We start from the raw sequence: 22,433 nt of genomic DNA, 5'->3' as shown, positions 1-22,433 counted from the left end.
ACAGCACAGTAGTCTTTTCCGGAAAAAAGCCCCGATCGCAAAAATGGCTATCGGGGCTCTTTTCCAGAAAAGCGCGTCTACATTGGCCACAGACGCTTTTCCGGAAAAAGGGCTTTTCCGGAAAAGCAGCCTGCCAATGTAGATGCTCCTTTTCCGGAATAACTGAAAAGGGAATAGTATTCCGTTTTAAGCAGTTCTGGAAATTCATGCCAGTGTAGACACAGCCCAGGTGTCTGTAGTAAACCTGTGGCCGCTCCGGCCATGCAGAGTCTCACCCAAAGTGGCGCTGTGCTGCCGTGAAAGACAAATGAGAAAGATTTAAAAAGTTTAACACATACATAGCTTTGTTCAAACGCTCCTGTGGGGTCATTCCCACTGGATTCCCCCTTTTTTATTTCTTGGTTCACTAAAAGCATAAACACATTTGAACCATATAGGTTATAACTGCTAGGTATTAAAAACAAGATTAAGCATAAGCTCAACATGAATTGTTTGTCCAGCCTCATGCTGGCTGTTCTTCAGGACTTCGTAGGTTGCTTCACCTATCGCTGGCAGGTTTTTCTGGGCTGCAGCTGGTACCTTGGCCTTGGTCTCTCAGGTTTGTCTGCTTTTGGGCCTGGATTGCCGGTACCAAGCCTGCATTGATCTCTGTCTACTTCTGGACCTGGGTCTCCGGTACCAGGTCTGCAGTGATCCTTGTTGGGGCCAACCTCTGTAGGCGCTGGAACCAGTTGGCAGTGAGAGGCATGAATCCAAGTGGGCAATCCCTCACACTTTACAGCAGTATGGGTGGTCAGAAGGACGTGGTAGGGACCCTTTCACCTGGGTTCCAGGGCAGTCTTTCATTGGTGAACTTTCACGCAAACCCAGTCTCCTGGTTGTAGTTTATGGCACGGCTCAGTCGGGTCCTCCTGGAAGGCGTCCTTAACCTGTGAGTGATAGGACTGTACACACCTCAGAAGTTCCTGACAATACTTGACTAGGCTTCTTTTAACAAGTGTGGCATCAGCCAGGTTAATTTTCGGTTGCTTAACAATTTCATAGGTCGGCCACATGCAATTTCATGTGGACTGAGTCCATTTTTCCGATTAGGAGTGGCTCTCATGCTCATTAGGGCAATCGGGAGTGTTTCTACCCATGTGTCAGCCGACGGTCAGGGCAGTGTATGTGTGTGTGTGCTGAGAAAAGGTTTAACGTCCGTGACTTTACTGCTAGGACCGGGGTCCCGTCGCAGAGGGCAGCCAGAGTGCACACAGGCCAGAGTTCTCACATATTTTAGCAAGTTTGTTCTCTAAAATCCTGTTTCATCTTTCTACTGCTTCTGCGCTCTCCGGGTGTTGCGCACAGTGCAGTGCTTGTCTGGTAGAGTAGTGCTTTGCCAGTTTTTGAACAATTTGTCCAGTAAAGTGTGTACCTTTCACTGGAGATCACAAGGGGTATTCCCCATGATGGGATGTAATGATTTAGAAGTTTCTTTGCCACTGTGATGGCATCAGTTTTCCTGCAGGGATAAGCTTCTACTCATCTCAAAACCAAGCAAACAATCACCAGCACATTATTCAAAAAAATTGACATTTAGGCAATTGAATAAAGTCCATTTGTAAATTCAGGAATGGTCCCAAAGGCGGAGGTCTGGTTGCCGGAACTGTCTTTACAGGTTTACCCACGTTGTGGGCTTGGCAGACAGGGCAAGCCAGACAGTAATCTTTGGCTGCTTGGGAGAATTTGGGAGCAAACCAATTTTGTTTTAAGGATTGCTACCATCCCCCCTTTGCCAACGTGTGACAATCCAGGGAGCAGAGGCAAGGTGGGGTAGCAAGACCGCTGGGGCAACAATGTGGCCATCAGAGCTGCACCAGTAGTGGTCTGGGTGCAAGGTGCACCCCGCCAGTCTCCACTCCTGCTTTTCCGATTCTGAGGCTTGGTCTTGCAGGAGGGCAAAGGAGCTGGCGATCGTAGGAGAGAAGGGAAAAACAGCAGGTAGAGGAGCAGATTTCACTACAAACTGCATAGCCTGCTACTAAAACTCCACAAGAATTATAAAAGCAAAAAAACCGTCTGTGTAAAGCACAAAGTTAAGATTATTCAAGGGACTTAAATTATTCTTTCATTAAAACAACAATATTGTACACACAACGTTTGAAATACATATATCACAAACAAGACAAATCTGGACAGAACACAGAACACAAACTTATTATGTCATGACACAGAACCATGGTTTTTTGTTGTTGTTGTTTGTTGTTTTTCTTCAGCTGGCACCAGCGCTTTCTGATGATCTGAAAGACAAGAAAACATTTCTACCCACATTGGGGTGGTGCATTATATTTTAGAACACTTTTTCTTTATAGATTTTTGCTACTTTTTGATCAGCCTGCTGTTACCCAATGGTATGCTTTTATTTTGAACACTAGCTTCAGAGGGTTTGAGTAAATTACTTTATTGTTTAATTATTAAGTTAAAGGTGGCATGCCTCAGTTTCCCTCTTGTACTGCAGACCAGGCTTTTTTTACTGCCACAGAAACTCTCTCAGAACAAGGTGCTTGCTAATTACTATTCCAGCAAGCAAAAAGGTTTTCTTTTCCTGAAAAGAATCACATGCAATGTTACAGGCTTACTCATGGGGGACAGTGCCCCCCCTTCCAGAACAGACAGGCAGTTTGCAGACACACACAACCTTGGGTCTGAAAGCAAGCCAAGAGTGCTATCAACTCAGCCTTGAAAAGAAACACAGTGAAGTTTCAGAGTTTGGATTCTTAAAACAATAACTAGTTTCCTTGGAAGACACATTTAACCCTTAGGGTGCAGGTTTTACAAATTTATCAATTCTGAAAGAGTTTTCGCCTTGTTACGCAGGGGGTCCAAAGCCTTCCTGCAGTCTATATTAGCGTTTTCAATAGCCAATTGAAACAGCAACAGGTGCTGAGCCTCCTCTGAGTCTACTTGTCGTTGTATGGCTGTTTGGAGCCTATCCAAAAATTACACATAGGGTTCCTGGGGGCCCTGGCGGACCGTAGCAAAAGATGTCCCCCTTTGGCCCGCATCAGGGACCTGTCATAAGGCTCGAAGGGTCAGCGATGTGGCTTGCGTAAATACCAAGCGATTCATCTGAGCCTGAGCCTGGGGAGTAGCATATTGGCCCTACCCTATAAGTTCATCTATGCCAACCTTTACCCCATTGGTAATATTATCCATAACTTGCAATGTAACACCGTCACGATACTCGGTGTCCCAAACTGCATACTGCGCCGGGCTAAGTAGCAGGCGTAATAGCGTGCGACAATCATGCAGGGCCATAACATATGACTCCGAAATAGCCACAACCAAATTCATCGTATAAGAAGACTGTAATCCATAATCCTTCACAGATTTGCACAACTCTTTTACGAGTTCATATGGCAAAGCCTCATGTCGGGCGGGCCGTTGGGGCGCATACACAATTGGAAAAGCCTGTAGAAGCTGCACATCTCCTCGCCGAAGAGCCTCACGTCGGCATTCAGATAAAACCCCTGCCTGTTCATTATGCGAGGGCGCCGCCAAGGGGGGCCCATATGGAGTGACCGTGTGGCTTGCGGACCTGTATGAAGAAGCGGGAGCTAATGCTGGGGCAAAAGGCGGCGGGGCTACAATCGAGGACCGAGAAACAGCTCATAGCCTCTGAGTCTGTAAAATTTGCTCCGACGTCGGTGCAGATGCCGCCAGGGCCTTGACGGGCTCGAGCGACGGGTACGAGTCAGACCCTACGCCAACCGCCGCTGTCCCTGTGTCAAAGGGGTCCTCGGGCCCGCCGTCCTCAGATTCACTATCCTCAGGGCCGAGGCACAAGTTGTCAGGCTCCGGGGAGACCGGGACCGTGGTGTACACTGGCTCACAATCCTCCCCGGGGGGTTTTGGGGGAGGGGACGAGGGATCCTCTGGGTCCTGATATGGCCTGGGATCAAATGTTGCCGACGCTTCCTTCAGGACCCGCTCGGTGGGATGCAATGCCCGTATGGCTGTATAAACAGTTCGCCACGTTACTATGATCCCTTTTGGGAGGGATAATGCAAGATGTTCAGAGGTTCTCAATTCCTTGCCCACCTTCTCCCAGAAGGTCAAATCATAAGAACCCCCTTCCAGGAACCACGGGCAATGGTCTCGTATCCAAACCAACAGCTGAACCAGCTGTACAGGGGGAACCTTAAACCCCTGTTCCTTCACAATGCGCTGCAAGATCTCAAGCTGCAGTTTTTGCTCTTTCGTGGCAGACTGCCCCATACTGTTACTCTGTCCGTGGCTGCTCACCTGTTCGTCCTGCGAATGGTGATGTCAGTAATTTCGGGAGCTCCTCTCAACAACTTATCCTCCGTCCAGCCGCGGGTACATCACCGGTTTGAATCACTCATTCAGTTCAAGCCCTGTATCGGGCGCCATTTGTGGTGTATGAAGGCACGGACTCCGGCCGGTGCAAGCACGAAATCATTTTATTGAAAGATTACAACTACCTTTATACCCTTAAAAGTTTACAAACTGCTTTTTCCCAAACTGCTTTTTCCCAGTCACAAAAACAGCATTCTCGAAGGTCATTGACTTAGGCAGATGTTGTTATTGTTGGCTCAGGACTCTTGCCTGGTTTCGTCCTTGGGACGCTCTGTCACGCAGCCAAAGCACTATGATTGTTGATTCTCTTCACCAAAGCCCTTGTCAGAGGTTTTAAAGGTGCGCCTGAGGACTGCCTACCAGTCTCATCTCTCCTGTTTTTGAACCGTTTACCCCCTTTCTATTGTGTTTGGGAGTCCATCACCTCTGACCAGTGGGTCCTAGAGACAGTAGGGAATGGCTACGTTATCCCCTTCTCCTGGCCCCCCCCTTCCCACCCTCCTGTCCCATCCCTCTTCAGGGACCCCTCTCACAAGCATCTCCTGCGGGAGGAGGTGCAACAGCTCCTCAGCCTAGGGCAGCCGAAGTGGTCCCCCCCTCTCCCGGATTCAGGGGTAGGGGCTTCTACTCCTGGTACTTCCTGGTCCCCAAAGCGAAGGGTGGGTTTCTGCCCATCTTGGACCTCAGGAACCTCAACGCCTTCATCACCAAAGCCAAGTTCAAGATGGTGACGCTGTTGTTGATCATTCCCTCCCCTCACTCTCGGATACTGGTACGCTGCCCTTGATCTAAAGGACGCTTAGTCTATGTCTACACTGCAGAGCTTTTCCGGGATACCTTTGGTACCCGGGAAAAGCTCTGCTGCATCCAAGGAACACGTCTGCTTTTCCAAAAAAAGCAGTTGGGGAGCCCATGTCAGTGACATGAGGACTCAAGGTGTGTGGTCATGGGAGGAACTCTCCCTGCATATCAATGTCAGGGAGTTGCAGGCAGTCTGTCTTGCATGTCAGGCCTTTCTCCCCCACGATTCTCATCCTGTCCGACAATATAATGGTGGTCTTCTACATAAAGTCAGGGTAGTGCTTGTTCCCCTCCCCTATGGCTCGAAGCCCTCCAGCTCTGGGATCTGTTTATCTAGGCAGGTATTCACCCGATTGCCTCCTACTTTCCTGGGACTCAGAACACTGGCAGACCAGTTGAGCAGGTCCTTCACCAGCCACGAGTGGTCTCTCAGGGCAGATGTGGCCCTCCAAATCTTCTGCAGGTGGGGGTTTCCCCACCTGGACCTGTTCACAACCTGCCAGAACAGGAAGTGCCCCAGGTTCTGCTCCTTCATGGGGCTCGGCCACAGGTCTCTGGGGGACATCCTCACCCCTTGGCCCAAGAGTCTGCTTTGTGCATTCCCCCATTTCCACTGGTACACAGGGTGAACCTGAGAGCTCGGGAATTTGGGGCTTCCCTCATTCTTATAGCGCCGGCATGGCCAAGACAGCATTGGTTCACAGCCCTCCTGAACCTCTCCTGCTAGAGGCCTCCCCCTGTATTCGGATGTCATAACGCAGAATTTCAGCAGGCTATCTGGACTACTCAGAAGGGGATTTCTCCTATGGATTTCTGGTCCTGAACTATCTCCTCAATCTCAGGGTCCAAGGGTTATTCTCCTCATCCATTAGGGTCCACCTGGCGGCTAGCTCTGCTTTTCACCCAGGCTTCTGGGGTAAGATGCTCTTCGCGAACCCCATGGTCCAGATTTCTGAAAGGGTTGGACAGGCTTTATTCACATGTACGTCAGGCCGTCCCTCAGTGGGACCTCAACCTGGTCCTTGCTAAGCTCACCGAGCCCCCCTTTGAGCCTCTGGTTTGCTGCTACACCTGTCTTGGAAGGTGGATAAGGTCAGGCCTTCCTGCAGAAGATGGTGTCTCCGTTTCATGTCTCCCAGGACATTTTTCTCCCAGTGCTTTACCCCAAGCCCCATGCCTCTGGCAAAGAACAGGCTTTATACATACTGGATGTCAGGAAGGCCTTAGCCTTTTATTTAGACAGGACAAAGCCCTTTTGTAAGTCCCCACAGTTGTTTGTGACAATCACGGAGAGGCTAAAGGGGCAGCCAGTCTCCGCCCAGAGGATTTTTCTCATGGATAACTTCCTGCATCAAGGAGTGTTATAACCTGGCTGGGGTGCCAATCCCTCCTTTGATGGCCCACTCCACCAGGGCCCAGCTGTTGTGGCTCAGGTCCCCATCCTGTAAATCTGTAGTGCTGCCACATGGTCTTCAGTCCACACCTTTGCCAACCATTATGTGTGGGCTCATCAGGCTAGGAAGGATGCAGTTCTTGGTAGGGTAGTTCTCCACTCTGTGGAAGGTTAGAACTCTGAACCCACCTCCTGGGTTTCTGCTTTGGAGTCACCTTACATGGAGTGGACATGAGCAATCACTGGAAGAAGAAAAAATGGTTACTTACCTTCGTAACTATTGTTCTTCGAGATGTGTTGCTCATGTCCATTCCAAATCCCACCCTCCTCCCCTCCTTCAGAGTAGTCTGGTAAGAAGGAACCGAGGGGGTGGAGGGCCAGCAGGGATATATATTAGCTAATATAGCAGCAACGCTCCAGGGGGCTCCCCTGCTGGCCCAATGGGTACTGCTAAGGGAAAAACTTGCAATGGCACACACTGTGTGCACGTGTCCCACCTGCATGGACACGACATGGTCGTGATCAAGGGTCCGCCAGGCTCCAGCAAGGGCACCATCTCCTCGTGCATCATCAAGCACTTTGCCCTGAAGCACCTGTCCAGCGGGGACAACATGCAGAGAAGGACAGAGCAGGGGTAGAGGAGGGCAGCTGAAATGGCCCTCGTGGTGATGGTTGAGCTGGCACAGGGAGGATTTGAAGTGTAGTAAGATCCTGCATGCCCTACCCACCCCTCGGCCTGGCTGTGGCATTGCTCCTGCCCCTGTCAGCACAGAAGGGCTCGAAGCTACTATGTGTGTGATAGCTGTGCTCCTGAATGACATAGGTGTCACCACAGCTGGTTGGGTATGGGGAGGTCCTGCTGTACCCTGGCTCCATAGCCTAGACCTGAACTTGAACTTGAAGCCCTTCCGGGACCGTATAGGCCCCTTGCCCCTCTGAGGCAATCAGGTTAGCTTGTGATTTTGGGACAGTGTCCTTCCATGGCTCTTCTCATTCGTTATCACATAACATTCCCATGTCAACTGCAGTCACACTTCACAGGGGAAAGTAAAGGTATTATTATTAGAAGCATTTTTAGCTGTCCTTCAATTCCCTTTCCTAGCTGGCGTCACGTAATCAGCTAGTTATCTGCAAACTCTGATCCATTACAATGACTTGTATTGAAGCAAAATGCAGGACAATGTAGCACTTTAAAGACTAACAAGATGGTTTATTAGATGATGAGCTTTCGTGGGCCAGACCCACTTCCTCAGATCAAATAGTGGAAGAAAATTGTCACAACCATATATACCAAAGGATACAATTAAAAAAATGAACACATATGAAAAGGACAAATCACATTGCAGAACAGGAGGGGGATGCGGGGGGGGGGGGAAGGAAGGAAGGTAAGTGTCTGTGAATTGATGATATTAGAGGTAGGGAGAGTGGGATGTTTGTGAGTTAATGGTATTACAGGTGATAATTGGGAAAGCTATCTTGATAATGGGTGAGATAGTTCAAATGTTTGTTAAGTCCTTGTTGGCAAGTGTCGAATTTTAACATGAATGACAGTTCAGAGGATTCCCTTTCAAGTGCAGATGTAAAAGGTCTTTGTAGCAGAATGCAGGTGGTTAAGTCATTGAGAGAGTGTCCTTTCTGGTTAAAATGGCAAGAAACTGTTTTCTCTTTGTGATCTTGTCTGATATCTGTTTTGTGGGCATTGATCCTTTGGCGAAGTGTCTGAGATGTTTGTCCAATGTACATAGCAGACGGACACTTTCGGCACATGATAGCATAGATTATATTTCTGGATGCGCAGGAATATGTGTTCTTGATCTTATAACTCACTTGGTTAGGTCCAATAATGGTATCAGCAGAATGAATATGTGGACAAAGCTGGCAACGGGGTTTGTTGCAAGGGAACATTATGAATAAGGTCATTATGAATAAGGCCGACTATAACCAGGAGGCAACCAGACAACTCTCGAACACCACATTTTACAAACCTCTCCCCTCTGACCCCACCTTGGACTACCAAAAGAAACTACACTGTCTCCTTAAAAGCCTCCCCACAGCTACTCGGGAACAAATCCTCACAGAATCACCTTCTGACCCCCGACCAGGATTGTTCTATCTACTTCCCAAGATCCATAAACCTGGGCACCCTGGACGTCCCATCATCTCTGGTATTGGCACGCTCACTACTGGTCTATCCAGCTATGTAGACACTCTTCTCAAACCCTTCGTAACCAATACCCCCAGCTATCTCCGAGACACTACTGACTTCCTAAGGAAACTACAAAACATCGATAACCTCCCCAATAATACCATCCTTGCCACCATGGATGTAGAAGCTCTATATACCAACATCCCACATGAAGACGGATTACAAGCAATTAGAAACACTATCCCAGAGGACACTACTGCCAACCTGATAGCAGACCTATATAACTTTGTTCTCACCCACAATTATTTCCAGTTTGAGAACAACTTATACCTCCAGATCAGCAGCACAGCCATGGGTACACGCATGGCCCCACAGTATGCTAACATCTTTATGGCTGACCTAGAACAACGTTTCCTCAACTCCCGTCCCCTTTCACCCCTCCTCTACCTACGGTACATCGATGACATCTTTATGATCTGGACGCATGGCCAAGAAACATTGGAGATACTCCACAGAGATTTCAACAACCTACACCCCACCATCAACCTCAGCCTGGACCATTCTACACGAGAGATCCACTTCCTGGACACCACCGTACAAATCAACAATGGAAAATTAGACACCACTCTCTACAGAAAACCCACCGACTCATACAGTTACCTACATGCATCCAGCTCCCATCCAGAACACACCACACGATCCATCGTCTATAGCCAAGCCCTTCGATACAACCGCATCTGCTCTAATCCCACTGACAGAGACCAGAAGCTTCAGGATCTCAACCAAGCATTTATAAATCTCAACTACCCACCCAGAGAAATAAAAAAGCAAATTGAAAGAGCCAGACGAATACCTAGAAACCATCTACTTCAAGACAGACCCAAGAAAACCAACAATAGAACACCACTTGTCATCACCTACAACCCCCAACTTAAACCTGTCCAACACATTATCAATAAACTACAGCCTATATTGGAACAGGATACTAAACTCCAAGAGGCTCTGGGAGACAGACCCATAGTCTCCTATAGACAACCACCTAACCTCAAGATGATTCTTACCAACAACCACAGGACATACCACACTAATACCAACCCTGGTACCTTCCCTTGCAACACACCCCGTTGCCAGCTTTGTCCACATATTCATTCTGCTGATACCATTATTGGACCTAACCAAGTGAGTTATAAGATCAAGAACACATATTCCTGCGCATCCAGAAATATAATCTATGCTATCATGTGCCGAAAGTGTCCGTCTGCTATGTACATTGGACAAACATCTCAGACACTTCGCCAAAGGATCAATGCCCACAAAACAGATATCAGACAAGATCACAAAGAGAAAACAGTTTCTTGCCATTTTAACCAGAAAGGACACTCTCTCAATGACTTAACCACCTGCATTCTGCTACAAAGACCTTTTACATCTGCACTTGAAAGGGAATCCTCTGAACTGTCATTCATGTTAAAATTCGACACTTGCCAACAAGGACTTAACAAACATTTGAACTATCTCACCCATTATCAAGATAGCTTTCCCAATTATCACCTCTAATACCATTAACTCACAAACATCCCACTCTCCCTACCTCTAATATCGTCAATTCACAGACACTTACCTTCCTTCCTCCCCCCCCCCCCCCCCCCGCATCCCCCTCCTGTTCTGCAATGTGATTTGTCCTTTTCATATTTGTTCATTTTTTTTAATTGTATCCTTTGGTATATATGGTTGTGACTACTTTCTTCCACTATTTGATCTGAGGAAGTGGGTCTGGCCCACGAAAGCTCATCATCTAATAAACCATCTTGTTAGTCTTTAAAGTGCTACATTGTCCTGCATTTTGCTTCAGCTACCCCAGACTAACACGGCTACATTTCTATCACAATGACTTGTATTGTGTGCATACAGATGCAATGGAAAATAACATGTGACCTCTTAAAATTAATTACCATAATGAATATGCAAATAAAATGTTACCGGTCTGCCAAAAATTTGCAAATGGGTTTGCCGATCTGCGGTATAAAAAAGGTTGGGAACCACTGATCTAGGATGTATCTTTGGATCTCTTCAGGAACACCATCTAGGAACTTTTCCATTCTCATCAGGAGAGCTAGCTCTTCCATAGTCTTAGCATTTGCTCCTGATATCCATGCGCCCCAGTTTTTGTTTATCTGGTAGGCATGTTGGGGCAATGCCACATCTGGTTTCCACCTTAGGGCTCTGAAACAGCAACATGCATGTTTGGCAGTGAGCCCCATCCCAATTCTGGCCTCTTGTTTAAAAAGTTCATAATCATTCATGTTTTCCCCAGGCATTTCAGCTGCCACTTCTGCTAAGGGTCTTTGGGGATGTTGTACCTAAGACAGGCTCTTTCAGAATTCACTCTGCATCAAGGAGTGATGGAAGAGGAAGGCCTCTGCATAATCTCTTACCTGATACACCGGGGATTTCTTGGTTTGGGGAGCATTAATTGGAGCAGGGTCGTTAGTCAGTGTAGCTGGAGTGCCCAGCTTCTCAGCTTTCTCCAGCTCAAAGCGCCTCTGCTTTTCCCTCTTCTCTAAACACGCTGGCTACGTCTACACTGGCCCCTTTTCCGGAAGGGGCATGTAAATTTCACTAGTCGTCGTAGGGAAATCCGCGGGGGATTTAAATATCCCCCGCGGCATTTAAATAAAAATGTCCGCCGCTTTTTTCCGGCTTTTAAAAAAGCCGGAAAAGAGCGTCTAGACTGGCCCCGATCCTCCGGAAAAAGTGCCCTTTTCCGGAGGGTCTTATTCCTACTTTGAAGTAAGAATAAGAGCCTCCGGAAAAGGGCGCTTTTCCAGAGGATCGGGGCCAGTCTAGGCGCTCTTTTCCGGCTTTTTTAAAAGCCGGAAAAAAGCGGCGGACATTTTTATTTAAATGCCGCGGGGGATATTTAAATCCCCCGCGGATTTCCCTACGACGACTCATGAAATTTACATGCCCCTTCCGGAAAAGGGGCCAGTGTAGACGTAGCCCTTGTCTCCGCTTCCAAACACTTCATCTGTATGAAAAACTCCATCTCCTCTTTTGTTAGAGGGCTGCCTGCCTTAAGGACACTCTCCCACCCTGAGGACAGTGGTATGGGAGGGGCATGGCCACCACCCTCTGCTCCTGCCCCCACAAGGTTACTCCCTCCTGGCCTCACAGGGACATTCTCCTGCCCCATACTCTTGCTATACGAGTGTTCCCCGGAGGTGGACATCTCTCCCTGATCTGAGGCTTTCACCTCGGGGTGTCGCTTAGGAAGGGTTGGTTGCTCCAGGGCTACTCTGCCCAACCACAAATGCATGCACTGGGCTATTTCCCTGCCCTACTCCAGCCTAGCTGTCCAGTTGCCCCAAAAGCTAGAAAAAAATAACGGTTTGGTTTGGACTCTCTGGCTGTGCAAGTTTAACCTTCTGTGTGCCTTTCCCCCCCCCTCAGGCAGCAAAAGAAGAAAAACAATCCCCAAACTTCCAAACAGCAAAAGAGGGGGGAAAAGTGTACTTTTAAAATCCTGAGGTCTGTGTTCCTTGTTCAAAATGATCCCACCAGCACTGACACCATGTCAAGGTTGTTCCCCACTCTGGCACTCTGAGTGCAGAAGGTGGGGGCCCACAAGATGCCTTAAAATCCCTTGCCTCTATAGGCTTCTGTTTAAAGACGCCCCAAGGTCACAGATTCCCTGGCCTTGGGAGACAGGCTGCTTCCACCCAAGTTAAAAAAAACAAACAACCCTTTCTTCTTGAATCCAGGAAGAAAGCATTTGGGAACTTCTTCCAGAGGGGTACCCCAAGCTCTTTTACCGCAAGAGAGCTTGAAAAAAACAAACTGCAATCTCTGATAGCTGACCTCTCAGGCTAGGCAGGCACACACAGACCTTCTGTTACCTTCCAGGACACAAGAATCAAATCATCGCCTTAAAAAAGGAGATTTTATTAGCAAAGCAAAAAGCTATACTTGGTAATGCATACTAGGTTGCTAGGTGTTACAGAGCAACTGATTAAAACACAGAGAATTGTATCACTGGGATTCACCTTTAAAGTTACAGTGTATGGGGGGGGCACATGGAATTAGCACAGAGGGCTGTGTCTAGACCGCATCCCTTTTCCGTAAAAAGGATGCAAATTAGATGTATCGCAATTGCAAATGAAGCGGGGATTTAAATCCCCCCCGCTTCATTTGCATAAAAATGGCTGCCACTTTTTTCCAGCTCGGAGCTTTGCCAGAAAAAGCACCAGTCTAGACACAGATCTTTTGGAAAATAAAGCCTTTTCTGAAAGATCCCTTATTCCTCTTAAAATAAGGGGGGATTTAAATCCCCGCTTCATTTGCAATTGCCATGTGTCTAATTTGCATCCCTTTTACGGAAAAGGGTTGCAGTGTAGACACAGCCGAGGAGTTTAACCAAACAACAAAACAAAGAAAATAACCTGATCGCGTCTAACTAAAAACATTCCCTATCACTTACCTATTCACACCTTCAAGGTCCAATACATTTCTGGGCATGGTATTCCTGCCTGGTTCAATTAATCCTGTTCCTCCAGCTCTTGGTTTAAACTCACACAAAGAAAACAGCAGGCAGGTACCCCTTTCAATTCAAATCTCAATACTTTCTTCCCATTGGTTCTCCTAGCTCCCTGCCAACACTTTCTAGCTACCTGGGTTTAACCCTTTAGTTACTGAATGCTGGGCTGTTTAGAAAAGGACAGCACTCCTCCTATCCATCCCAGTGCCATAGTGAAAGGTGCCCAGCTGTAACTATAGAAGGGAATGACTCTAAGCATGGCCCAAGGGGAAGAGACTATCTAAAATCTCAGGGTGACGGTGGGCGATGCTGAATAAAAAAGGGAGACACTGCCTTTTTTTTAAAAGCCTCCCCTCAAATAAAAAATATATCCTCTGTCACACATCAAAAAATAAAATGCCTGGAGCAGTAATTCCATGTTGCAACTGCACAACAGTCAAGAATGCCCTGCTTGTGGCCATTGGGAACACTTCCAGGCAAAGCACAAAACTTTCTAGAACTGTTGGATGCTGCTGGAGAGGAGCCTCAAAGGCAGGCTGGAGGCTTCAGAGAGAAGAGCAGCTTGAGAGGAAAGGATGCAACAGGAATATGAGCTCAATGTGGTTGCAGACCATAGAGACACTAGTCATCTCCAACCCCTATGCTCTTGGCTATTTGTTAACAGAGGTGGGTGGCTTTTCCTCTCCTCTTCCAGCAAGGGCCTAGGAGCTGACCTGATCTGTAGCTTAGCCAGAAGAATTAGATGTGGGCTGCGAGTACTCATGCCTTCTAGGGAAAAGTCCTTTAACTTTCTTCTTTCTCCCCAACAGGAGTTGCGGGTGATTCCCTGCACTCACCGATTCCACAAAAAATGTGTGGATCCCTGGCTGCTGCAGCATCATACTTGCCCCCACTGCCGCCATAACATTATAGGTAAGTGGTGCCCCTCAAATGCACGCACCCAGATAGGGCCATTTCTGGACTTCTCCACTCTCTGGATGGAGGGAAATAGTGTGTGTTTCTGTACACTCCTAGGGAAATCCCTCTGGGGATTGGTTTGTATTGTAATACCATCCTGGGACCTCCTGCAACAGTGCCAGCAGGTAATAGGGGGTCAGTTAAAGAAGTTTCTTGAAGAGTGACCCCATGTCCTAAACCAGCCAGAACATATTCCATCCATAGCGCATATCCTGGGCATGTGCCCATTGGAGGGCTGCATCTATCAGCCTGTGTAGAAAAGAAGCACAAATAAAGTTCACCCAAGTTCATGGTATTTTTAATGGGTCAATACCAAGAAAAGCAAATTAATTAAAAGCAGCTGGTGTGTAGGAGGGAATTGTAAAGTTCCTAGCTTCCTCTGTGCAGAAACATGGAATGTGGCTCTTTCATTGACTTTACAGCATTTTCCATTTAAGTAATCATATATATAGTAGCCCAATGTCTGTGACTCTGTAATGCTGCAATGGTGGCTGTTCCCCCTGGCCGGTGCTGTTGCCTCCCTGGCTGTTCCCTCTGGGTGGCGCTGTTGCCTGAGTCACGTCCTTCGCCTCCCACTGTGGCGCTCAGCTGACTTCTGCGCCACTCAGCCGGGCTGCCATGGGGGAGCCCAAACAGCCACTTGCTCCGCTTGCTCCCCCACGGTGGCCCGGCTGAGCGGCACAGAAGTCAGCAAAGCGCCACGGCGGGAGGTGAAGGGAGGGCGGGGCGGTGACGTGTGGTGTGACAGCGGCTCCAGGCCCTGCCCCCTGGCCGTGACCGTCACCGCCCCGCCCCGCCCCCCTTCACCTCCTGCAGTGGGGCTCGGCTGACTTCTGTGCCGCTCAGCTGGGCCGCTGCGGGGGAGCAAGTGGCATAAGTGACCGTTTGGGCTCCGTGCTCCCCATGCAGCACGGGGAGTGCGGTGTCCAAATAGCTGTTTGGGCTCCACGGTCCCCCGAGTGAGAGGCAGGAGGTGGACGAGAGCTGAGAGAGAGAGGGGGGAGGCAGTAGGAGGAGGAGAGAGAGAGACAGAGCGAGAGACCGGAGGCTCAGGAGAGAAGACCGACGTGGAGGAGAGACCTGAAAATCCCGTCTTATGACGGGCTAATTGGCTAGTTTGTAAGAAAAATGGGGAAAGTTGAGCAGAGATCATGTTCCTAAGCCAAAGGGCTGGGAATGCTGAGCAGGCAGCATCTTTACTTATGCTGAAGTCACTGCTCTTCCTCCCCTGGCCAATAGATCCAGGGGGTTTGAAGAACTTCCACTTCTCTGATGCAGGCTGGCACTATCACTTACTGTTGCAGTCTTACTAAAATCTAACTAAAACCCTCAGTAGAGTGGCTGCACCTCCAGGACACAGTTTTCTTTTCTCCCCATCCAGAACAAAAGAAGGGAAATCCAGGCCCAGTATGTTTGGAACCCATCAACCCAGTGCGCAGCCAGCAGCAGAGGGTGATTCTGCCAGTTCATTATCCTGGCCAAGTGCACAGGACCAACCAGATAACTGCGTATCCCACCCGGACTAGCATGGACCCCCATGGAAATCCCATCACGGTGCTGACAGTGGACCGGCATGGTGAGCAGAGCCTGTACCCAGCACAGTCCCCTGCTTACATACAAAGCTACCAGCCTGTTCACTTGGATCATGCCTTGAACACTCATCGCTGTGGCCTGGAGCACAGAGCTTGTTCTCCAGCTCAGGCCTTCCGAAGGGTAAAGTTCAAACGACAAAACTTCTCTAAAGCAGCTTGTTTTTCCCAGTGTGAGACCATGTACCAGCACTACTACTTCCAAGGCCTTAGCTACCCTGAGAAAGATGGACAGCCTCCAGCTGGCATTGCTTCCAAGGGTCCTTCCCGTGCCTTCCAGCCTGCTGGCAGCCTGCTGTTCCCTCCTGTGGTGCATGTCATGCCCTCCTCCCACATGGAAAGTGGCAGCACCTCCAGCTGCTATCATGGTCACCGCTCTGTGTGCAGCGGTTACTTGGCTGACTGCCCAGGCAGTGACAGTAGCAGCAGCAGTTCTGGGCAATGCCACTGCTCCTCCAGTGATTCCATGGTTGACTGTACAGAGGTCAGCAACCAGGGGGTCTATGGGAGCTGCTCCACCTTCCGTAGTTCTCTCAGCAGTGACTATGACTCTCATATTTACCACAGCAAGAGCTCCTGCTGTGGGGAGGATGCTGGTGGCACAAACCTGGGGGCAATCCTGCTCCTGGAGGGCCCCCAGCAGGACAAGCCTCTGGCACATGGGCATATTCTGGTGGGTGCTGACTGTCAGCCTGTGCCATCTTCTTCCTCAGGGGACCAACTTTCTACCTGCAGCATGGAGATGAACTACAGCAGCAGCTCCTCCCTGGATCACAGGGATTCAAATGGCACTACCTCAGAGGGAGGCCTTGAGGGGACTCCCAGGGCTGCCTTGGCTGTTAAAAGGAACTGGAAAGGTCCAGAAGATGCAGGACCTCTGATGGAACAAGCATGTGCTTGCTGCTTTGAGCTCCAGCATGCTGCCCTGGAGCCCAGCAATGGGACAGAAGACTATGGCGCTCTCTTCTTGGGCTCCCCGCTTTGGGGCAGGTGTGGCCCAGGCATGGAGCAGCAGCCAGGTAGCTCCCCAGGCCTGTACAGTGTTAACTCGGACCATGTGCGTAGGACAGATGGGGTGAAATATGAGGGCTTGCCCTGCTGCTTCTATGAAGAGAAGCAGGTTGCCTGTGGTGGAATGGGTAGCAGTGAAAGTGGTGGCTGCTACACAGAGGACTATGCAGTGAGTGTACAGTACACACTTCCTGAGGAGGCCTTGCCAAGCTGCTATCAAGAGGTGCATGACATAGGTCAGTGCATCCCTATCATTCCTGAGGACAGAGACTGTGCATTAGTCCAGCTGCCAGAGTGCCAAGGAACCCCTGGAGGCTGTAGTTCCTGGGACAGGGCACCTGACATGGATGCTCATCTACCCCGCCAAGGCCTAGCAGAGCTGCAGGAGGAGACGAAGGCCTGCTACCAGGCAGTGTCCCTCCTGTGCCAGAGCTACTCTCGGGACAAAGGCACGAGGATGCTCTTTCACAGCTCCACCCGGAGCTCACAGGTGGCAGCAGCAACCACAAAGGCTACAGGTAAGAGTCAGACTTGTTTTTTCTCATCTCAGAGCATGGTGAAAAGAGAGCCGTGCCAGCTGCACTTGTGTTCACAGAGATGGGCTGCACACAGCCCTTACAGCTCATGCCATGGAGAAGGGGAGCTGCTCATTATTCCAGCCTGTCATCTACCTTTTTATAGAAACTGCCTATGTTAGCCTCTTTTTCTCAAAGAATGTCCTCCTGTGCTCTCTCCATTGGTGAGGGTGTTAATGGGCTATCTAGTCATGGTCAGGGCAGCTCTAGACACCAGTGGTGAAAACACAAGTGGCTGCTGGCACTTAATCTACACTAGGGTTCCCACCATGGTCATGGCCAGTGGAGCTAAACCAATGTTAGCAGCTGTGGGAAATTCAGGAAAATGACCAGAGCAGAAAAGGTCAAAGTGCCATGTATGGGGTAGGTAAGAAGACTGGTAACTCTGAAAAGGATGAAAAGGAGTTCTGGAAAGTTTGGCATAACCTTGGAGGATAATGCATGGAAGGGGAGGGAGGTGCAGGCCTTCCTAGCTATGGTCACACTGAAGCGCTATTTCGGGCTACCTCTGGTAGCCCAAAATAGCTATTCCGTGTCTTTTGAGCAGGCCCATTATTTCGAAATATAATGGGCTCACTATTCTGACGTCCCTGTAAACCTCACTCCACAAGGAGTAAGGGATGTTTTGGAATAGCGGATTATTTCAAAATAAGTGCTGTGTAGACAGCGCCAAATTACAAAATAAGCTATTTCAAAATTGATTCAAAATAAGCTATGCAATTTGTGTAGCTCAAATTGCATAGCGTATTTCAAGCTATGGGTGCCCAATGCCTCAGAAGTGTTTGTGGCAGTGAGTCTGGACTGGTCACAAACAATTCGTGGAAAAGGGAGAACCACCACCTGGGCTTCTCCTTCTCCTTTACTTCCAACGAGTATGGGGGGACCCCTCCCCAGGCCTCTTTCTTGGATGTGCCAGGTCTAATAATTCTTTTATCCTTTCAGGGTCTGGATCTTACCTGCTGGAAAGAAGCCAAATGGGCAACTAGATCTTGCCAGACTGGGGAGCTTTTTATGGAGACTTCAAATTATGCTGGACTTTCTTTCAGACTTTTTTAACTCTGACAAACACACAAAAGTGGTAATGCAGAGAAGCCCCTACTCCCAGCCCAGCTGAACTGAGCTCCCCTCCATTCCTTGCCAGCTTGATGCCTCCTTTAATCCTGGGCTTGTATAAGGACACAAGCCATTAAGGAGCAGCTCTGATCTCTAGGGTCCCTTCTACACTAACAACAACATGGTCCTTTAAATTTCTGTTTTTTTCAAACCATGGTGCCAGCTCTTTCTGGCAGATAACACTGCTACATTACACAAGCCACAGCGTGTATAGATACTGATCTCTCCTAAAGTGAGTGAAGGCCTTTGAGCTCAGGGCTATACCTGCCTGAGGGTATGTCTACACTTGCAGCCTAATTCAAACTAGGACTGCAAATGTAGGCATTTGGAATTGCAAATCAAGCCTGGGATTTAAATATCCCACGCTTGATTTGCATCTTCCCGGCCGGGCGCCATTTTTGAAATTTACAAACCTGAAGTAACTGCCCGTGTCTACATGCGGCAGTGAAACGGGCGTTCGAAATAAAGCCCTAGTTCGAACTACCTGTTAAACCTCATTGCAGGAGGAATTGCTTGATTTGCAATTCCAAATGCCTACATTTGCAGCCCTAGTTCGAATTAGGCCGCAAGTGTAGACATACCCATATTCTACGTCTTCACTGGCATGATTTTCCAAAAATGCTTTTAACGGAAAAGTTTTCCATTAAAAGCATTTTCGGAAAAGCACGTCTAGATTGGCAGGATGCTTTTCCGCAAAAGCACTTTTTTGTGGAAAAGCGTCCGTGGCCAATCTAGACACGGTTTTCTGCAAAAAAGCCCCGATCACCATTTTCGCGATCGGGGCTTTTTTGCGGAAAACAATACTGTGCTGTTTACACTGGCCCTCTTGCGCAAATGATTTGCGCAAGAGGGCTTTTGCCTGAATGGTAGCAGCACAGTATTTCCACAAGAACACTGATGATCTTACATGAGATCGTCAGTGTTCTTGCGGAAATTCAAAGGGCCAGTGTAGACAGCTGGCAAGTTTTTCCGCAAAATCAAATGATTTTGCGGAAAAACTTGCCAGTCTAGACACAGCCATAGAGAACAAGTCAGCACCGTGAGTCAAAACTAATCCGGGGCTGTGTCTACACTGGGCCACTTATTCCAGAAAAGCAGCCGCTTTTCCGGAATAACTTGCCAGCTGTCTACACTGGCCGCTTGCTTTTCCAGAAAAGCAATGACAATCTACTGTAAAATTGTCAGTGTTTTTCTGGAAAAACGATGCTGCTCCAGTTCGGGCAAAAGTCCTTTTCCGGAAAACTGTTCCGGAAAAGGGCCAGTGTAGACACAACAGTAGTCTTTTCTGCAAAAAAGCCCCGATCGCGAAAATGATGATTGGGGTTTTTTCCGGAAAACCGCGTCTAGATTGGCCACGGATGCCTTTCCGGAAAAAGTGCTTTTCTTCCGGAAAAGCATCCTGCCAATGTAGACGCTCTTTTTCCGGAAATACTTATAACAGAAAACTGTTCCGTTTTAAGCATTTCCGGAAAAGGGTGCCAGTGTATACGTAGCCCAGGTGGATACAAATGCTGAAGCAACCCTTGGATGCTGCCCTGTCCTCCATTTGGCAAAACCCAGTAGGAAGAAGGCTTTAGAATCTTGAACCTTGGGTGCAAGGTTGGGACACAGATGTAGGTTTGCCCCTTTCTTACACTCTTAGGGGTGTGCAGACAAAGTCTGCTTTCCTGCAGGAGTGTAGATGGGAGCTTGTGTGGAATGCTACCTCTGCTGCCTACTGACAAAGGCACTAGTACCTCTCACACCTTCTGGCCTGTGGAGCAATAGGGAATAAGTGACATAGAAAGGCTGGGGGGGATAGCAGCTTCTCATCAAGAATTTCAGTCTTCCTACTGCAGTTCCTCAGGAGTTTGCAACCCCAGGAGATGGGCAGCACCACAGCAAGAGAAACGGGCACTTGCAGTGATGTGTTACTTGCACGTTGCCTGTGCCTTGTTTGGGTCAGTTGGGGAAACGCTTGGATAGGGGTAAATGGGTTGATTCATTGGAGACTGCATGTGGGTAATGGACTTAGTGCTTTCCATCAACCAGCACACCATACATGCACACACATGGGGCATAGTGCCTGGAGCAAGTTTGCTTTAGCCTTTATTTCTCTCTCTTTGCTGGAAGAGAGATGGTTGATGTAGCTGCCATAGACCAGTCCAGCTTACAGGTGTCTTTGGTTCATCCAGCCTTCGCCATGTTCATGCCTTTGCATACAGAGAGCACAGTGGGAACGTTTTGTTACCATGAGATAATGCATATCAGTCCTTTCCTGTGGAACCAGTGGATTCTAAATAAGAGCCATGGCTGTCATGCTGTGAGTAACCCTCAGTTTAGCTTTTCAGAGACTGGGTGAATCTTAACAGGAGCTGAGCTGGAAAATGAAAAACCATTACTTACACATATTTCTATGTATAAAGATGCAATATCTTCTCTGAGTACCAGTGGCTTATGGTGTGTTTATGGAAATGAAGCTGTGGGATTTTATAAAATTTTCCACTTTTGAATTCGCTCACCTTCCCCCACCCCCAAAGAAATCAACCAGAAGAGGTGTGGTTATGATATAGTAGATACACATCTTGGGTGTGCTGAGAAGCACCACGTCTTTGGCCACTCGAGATACTTGGCATACTCTAAGTAGCAGACTGAGGTACGGTGCAAAGTGGATGATGAATGTTTTGGCTCATGTGTTCCCATTCACATGGGCATGGTGTCACCCATGTAGAGATGCATTCTCGTCCACTCCCATTTTTTATCTTGTTACCTCCTGTATTTGCTCATTATCCCTGCTGAAAGCCCACTGGGGCGAATGTGTCTGCAATTACACACAGGGTGCGTCTAGACTGGCAAGATTTTGCGCAAAAACTTGCCAGCTGTCTACACTGGCTGCTTGAATTTGCGCAAGAGCACTGACTTTGTAATGTACAAAATCAGTGCTTCTTGCACAAATACTTTCACGCTCCCGCTTGGGAAAAAGAATACTTGCTCAAGAGGGCCAGTGTAGACAGGGAAGAATTGTTTAGCGCAAAAAAGCCCCGATGGCTAAAATGGCGATGGGGGTTTTCTTGCGCAAAATCGCGTCTAGACTGGCCACGGATGCTTTTGCGCAAAAGCATTCGTGCCAATCTAGACGCGCTTTTGTGGAAATACTTTTAACGGAAAAACTTTTCCGTTAAAAGTATTTCCACAAAATCATGCCAATCTAGATGCAGCCCCTGACCGCTTAGCTGTGAGATACTGTTTTAAAACAAAAATGCCTTTCTATTGCTTAAATAAATTGTTGCTAGTGTGTTGGGCTCAGGAAGCACTATTTAAAATGTTTAATTAAAATTTATTCTGTAGCACTTAAAATGGCTTTGTATAAACTTTGCTGTAAAGATTTGTAATAATATTGTCAAAGGGCTCTTTCTCCATTACCATGTTTTACTGTTTTAAAGGCTAGGAAACAACTTGAGTATATTCTGTATATGTATAGCAGCACATTTCATTTATGGAAATATGTTCGCAGAATATTTATTTACTAATATATTTATCTTAAGCCATGTCTCGCATTGAGAGTGTGTAACCTTATTGGAATAATCATTGAAAATCACTAACATGAGGCCCTGTAAATACATGATAATTGCACACAAAGATTTTACAATATTTGCTGACCAAAACATTAGTTAAAGCATGTTGTAGTTCTCTACAGTTTTGTAACAAAGTGTACAAATGTCTGTTTAAAAAATAACAAAAAGCAAAATACAGTTTTAGCAAGTATGTTTTGAAAGTTGTTCTCGTGTTTTGTCGCGCTAGTTCAGCATTGTGCCTCTAAAGACAATCCTGGGGCCTGTGAGTGAAATATTTTAAACTAAACTGTTTGCACAGGCCTCTTGTGAAAAGTTCTACTTGACCGTGAGAAGACTGGGTTGGAGTATAACTCCTAGAAGCATGTATCTCAGTAGAAGGGCGTGTAAATCCCTCTTTGCAA

General features: G+C 47.9%; 1 protein-coding gene across 5 annotated transcripts in view; it reads left to right on the top strand.

Moving 5' to 3' along the window:
* The window catches only part of LOC149520870 (E3 ubiquitin-protein ligase ZNRF3-like), a 367,062-nt gene extending 344,840 nt beyond the window's left edge, over nt 1-22,222 (top strand). For all 5 annotated transcript variants that reach the window (XM_089775113.1, XM_089775112.1, XM_089775114.1 and 2 more), the window contains 3 exons: nt 14,043-14,145; nt 15,572-17,308; nt 18,308-22,222. In XM_089775113.1, the coding sequence (XP_089631239.1) occupies nt 14,043-14,145; nt 15,572-17,308; nt 18,308-18,351 (1,884 nt within the window). In that variant the 3' untranslated portion in view covers nt 18,352-22,222. The remainder of the gene's footprint in view (nt 1-14,042; nt 14,146-15,571; nt 17,309-18,307) is intronic.
* Nucleotides 22,223-22,433: the final 211 nt, after the last annotated feature.

The sequence above is a fragment of the Pelodiscus sinensis genome, chromosome W (genome assembly GCF_052426305.1).
Source record: "Pelodiscus sinensis isolate ZL-2025 chromosome W, ASM5242630v1, whole genome shotgun sequence".
In the NCBI taxonomy this organism is placed as follows: Eukaryota; Metazoa; Chordata; order Testudines; family Trionychidae; genus Pelodiscus; species Pelodiscus sinensis.
This window is presented reverse-complemented; position numbering and strand designations above follow the sequence as displayed.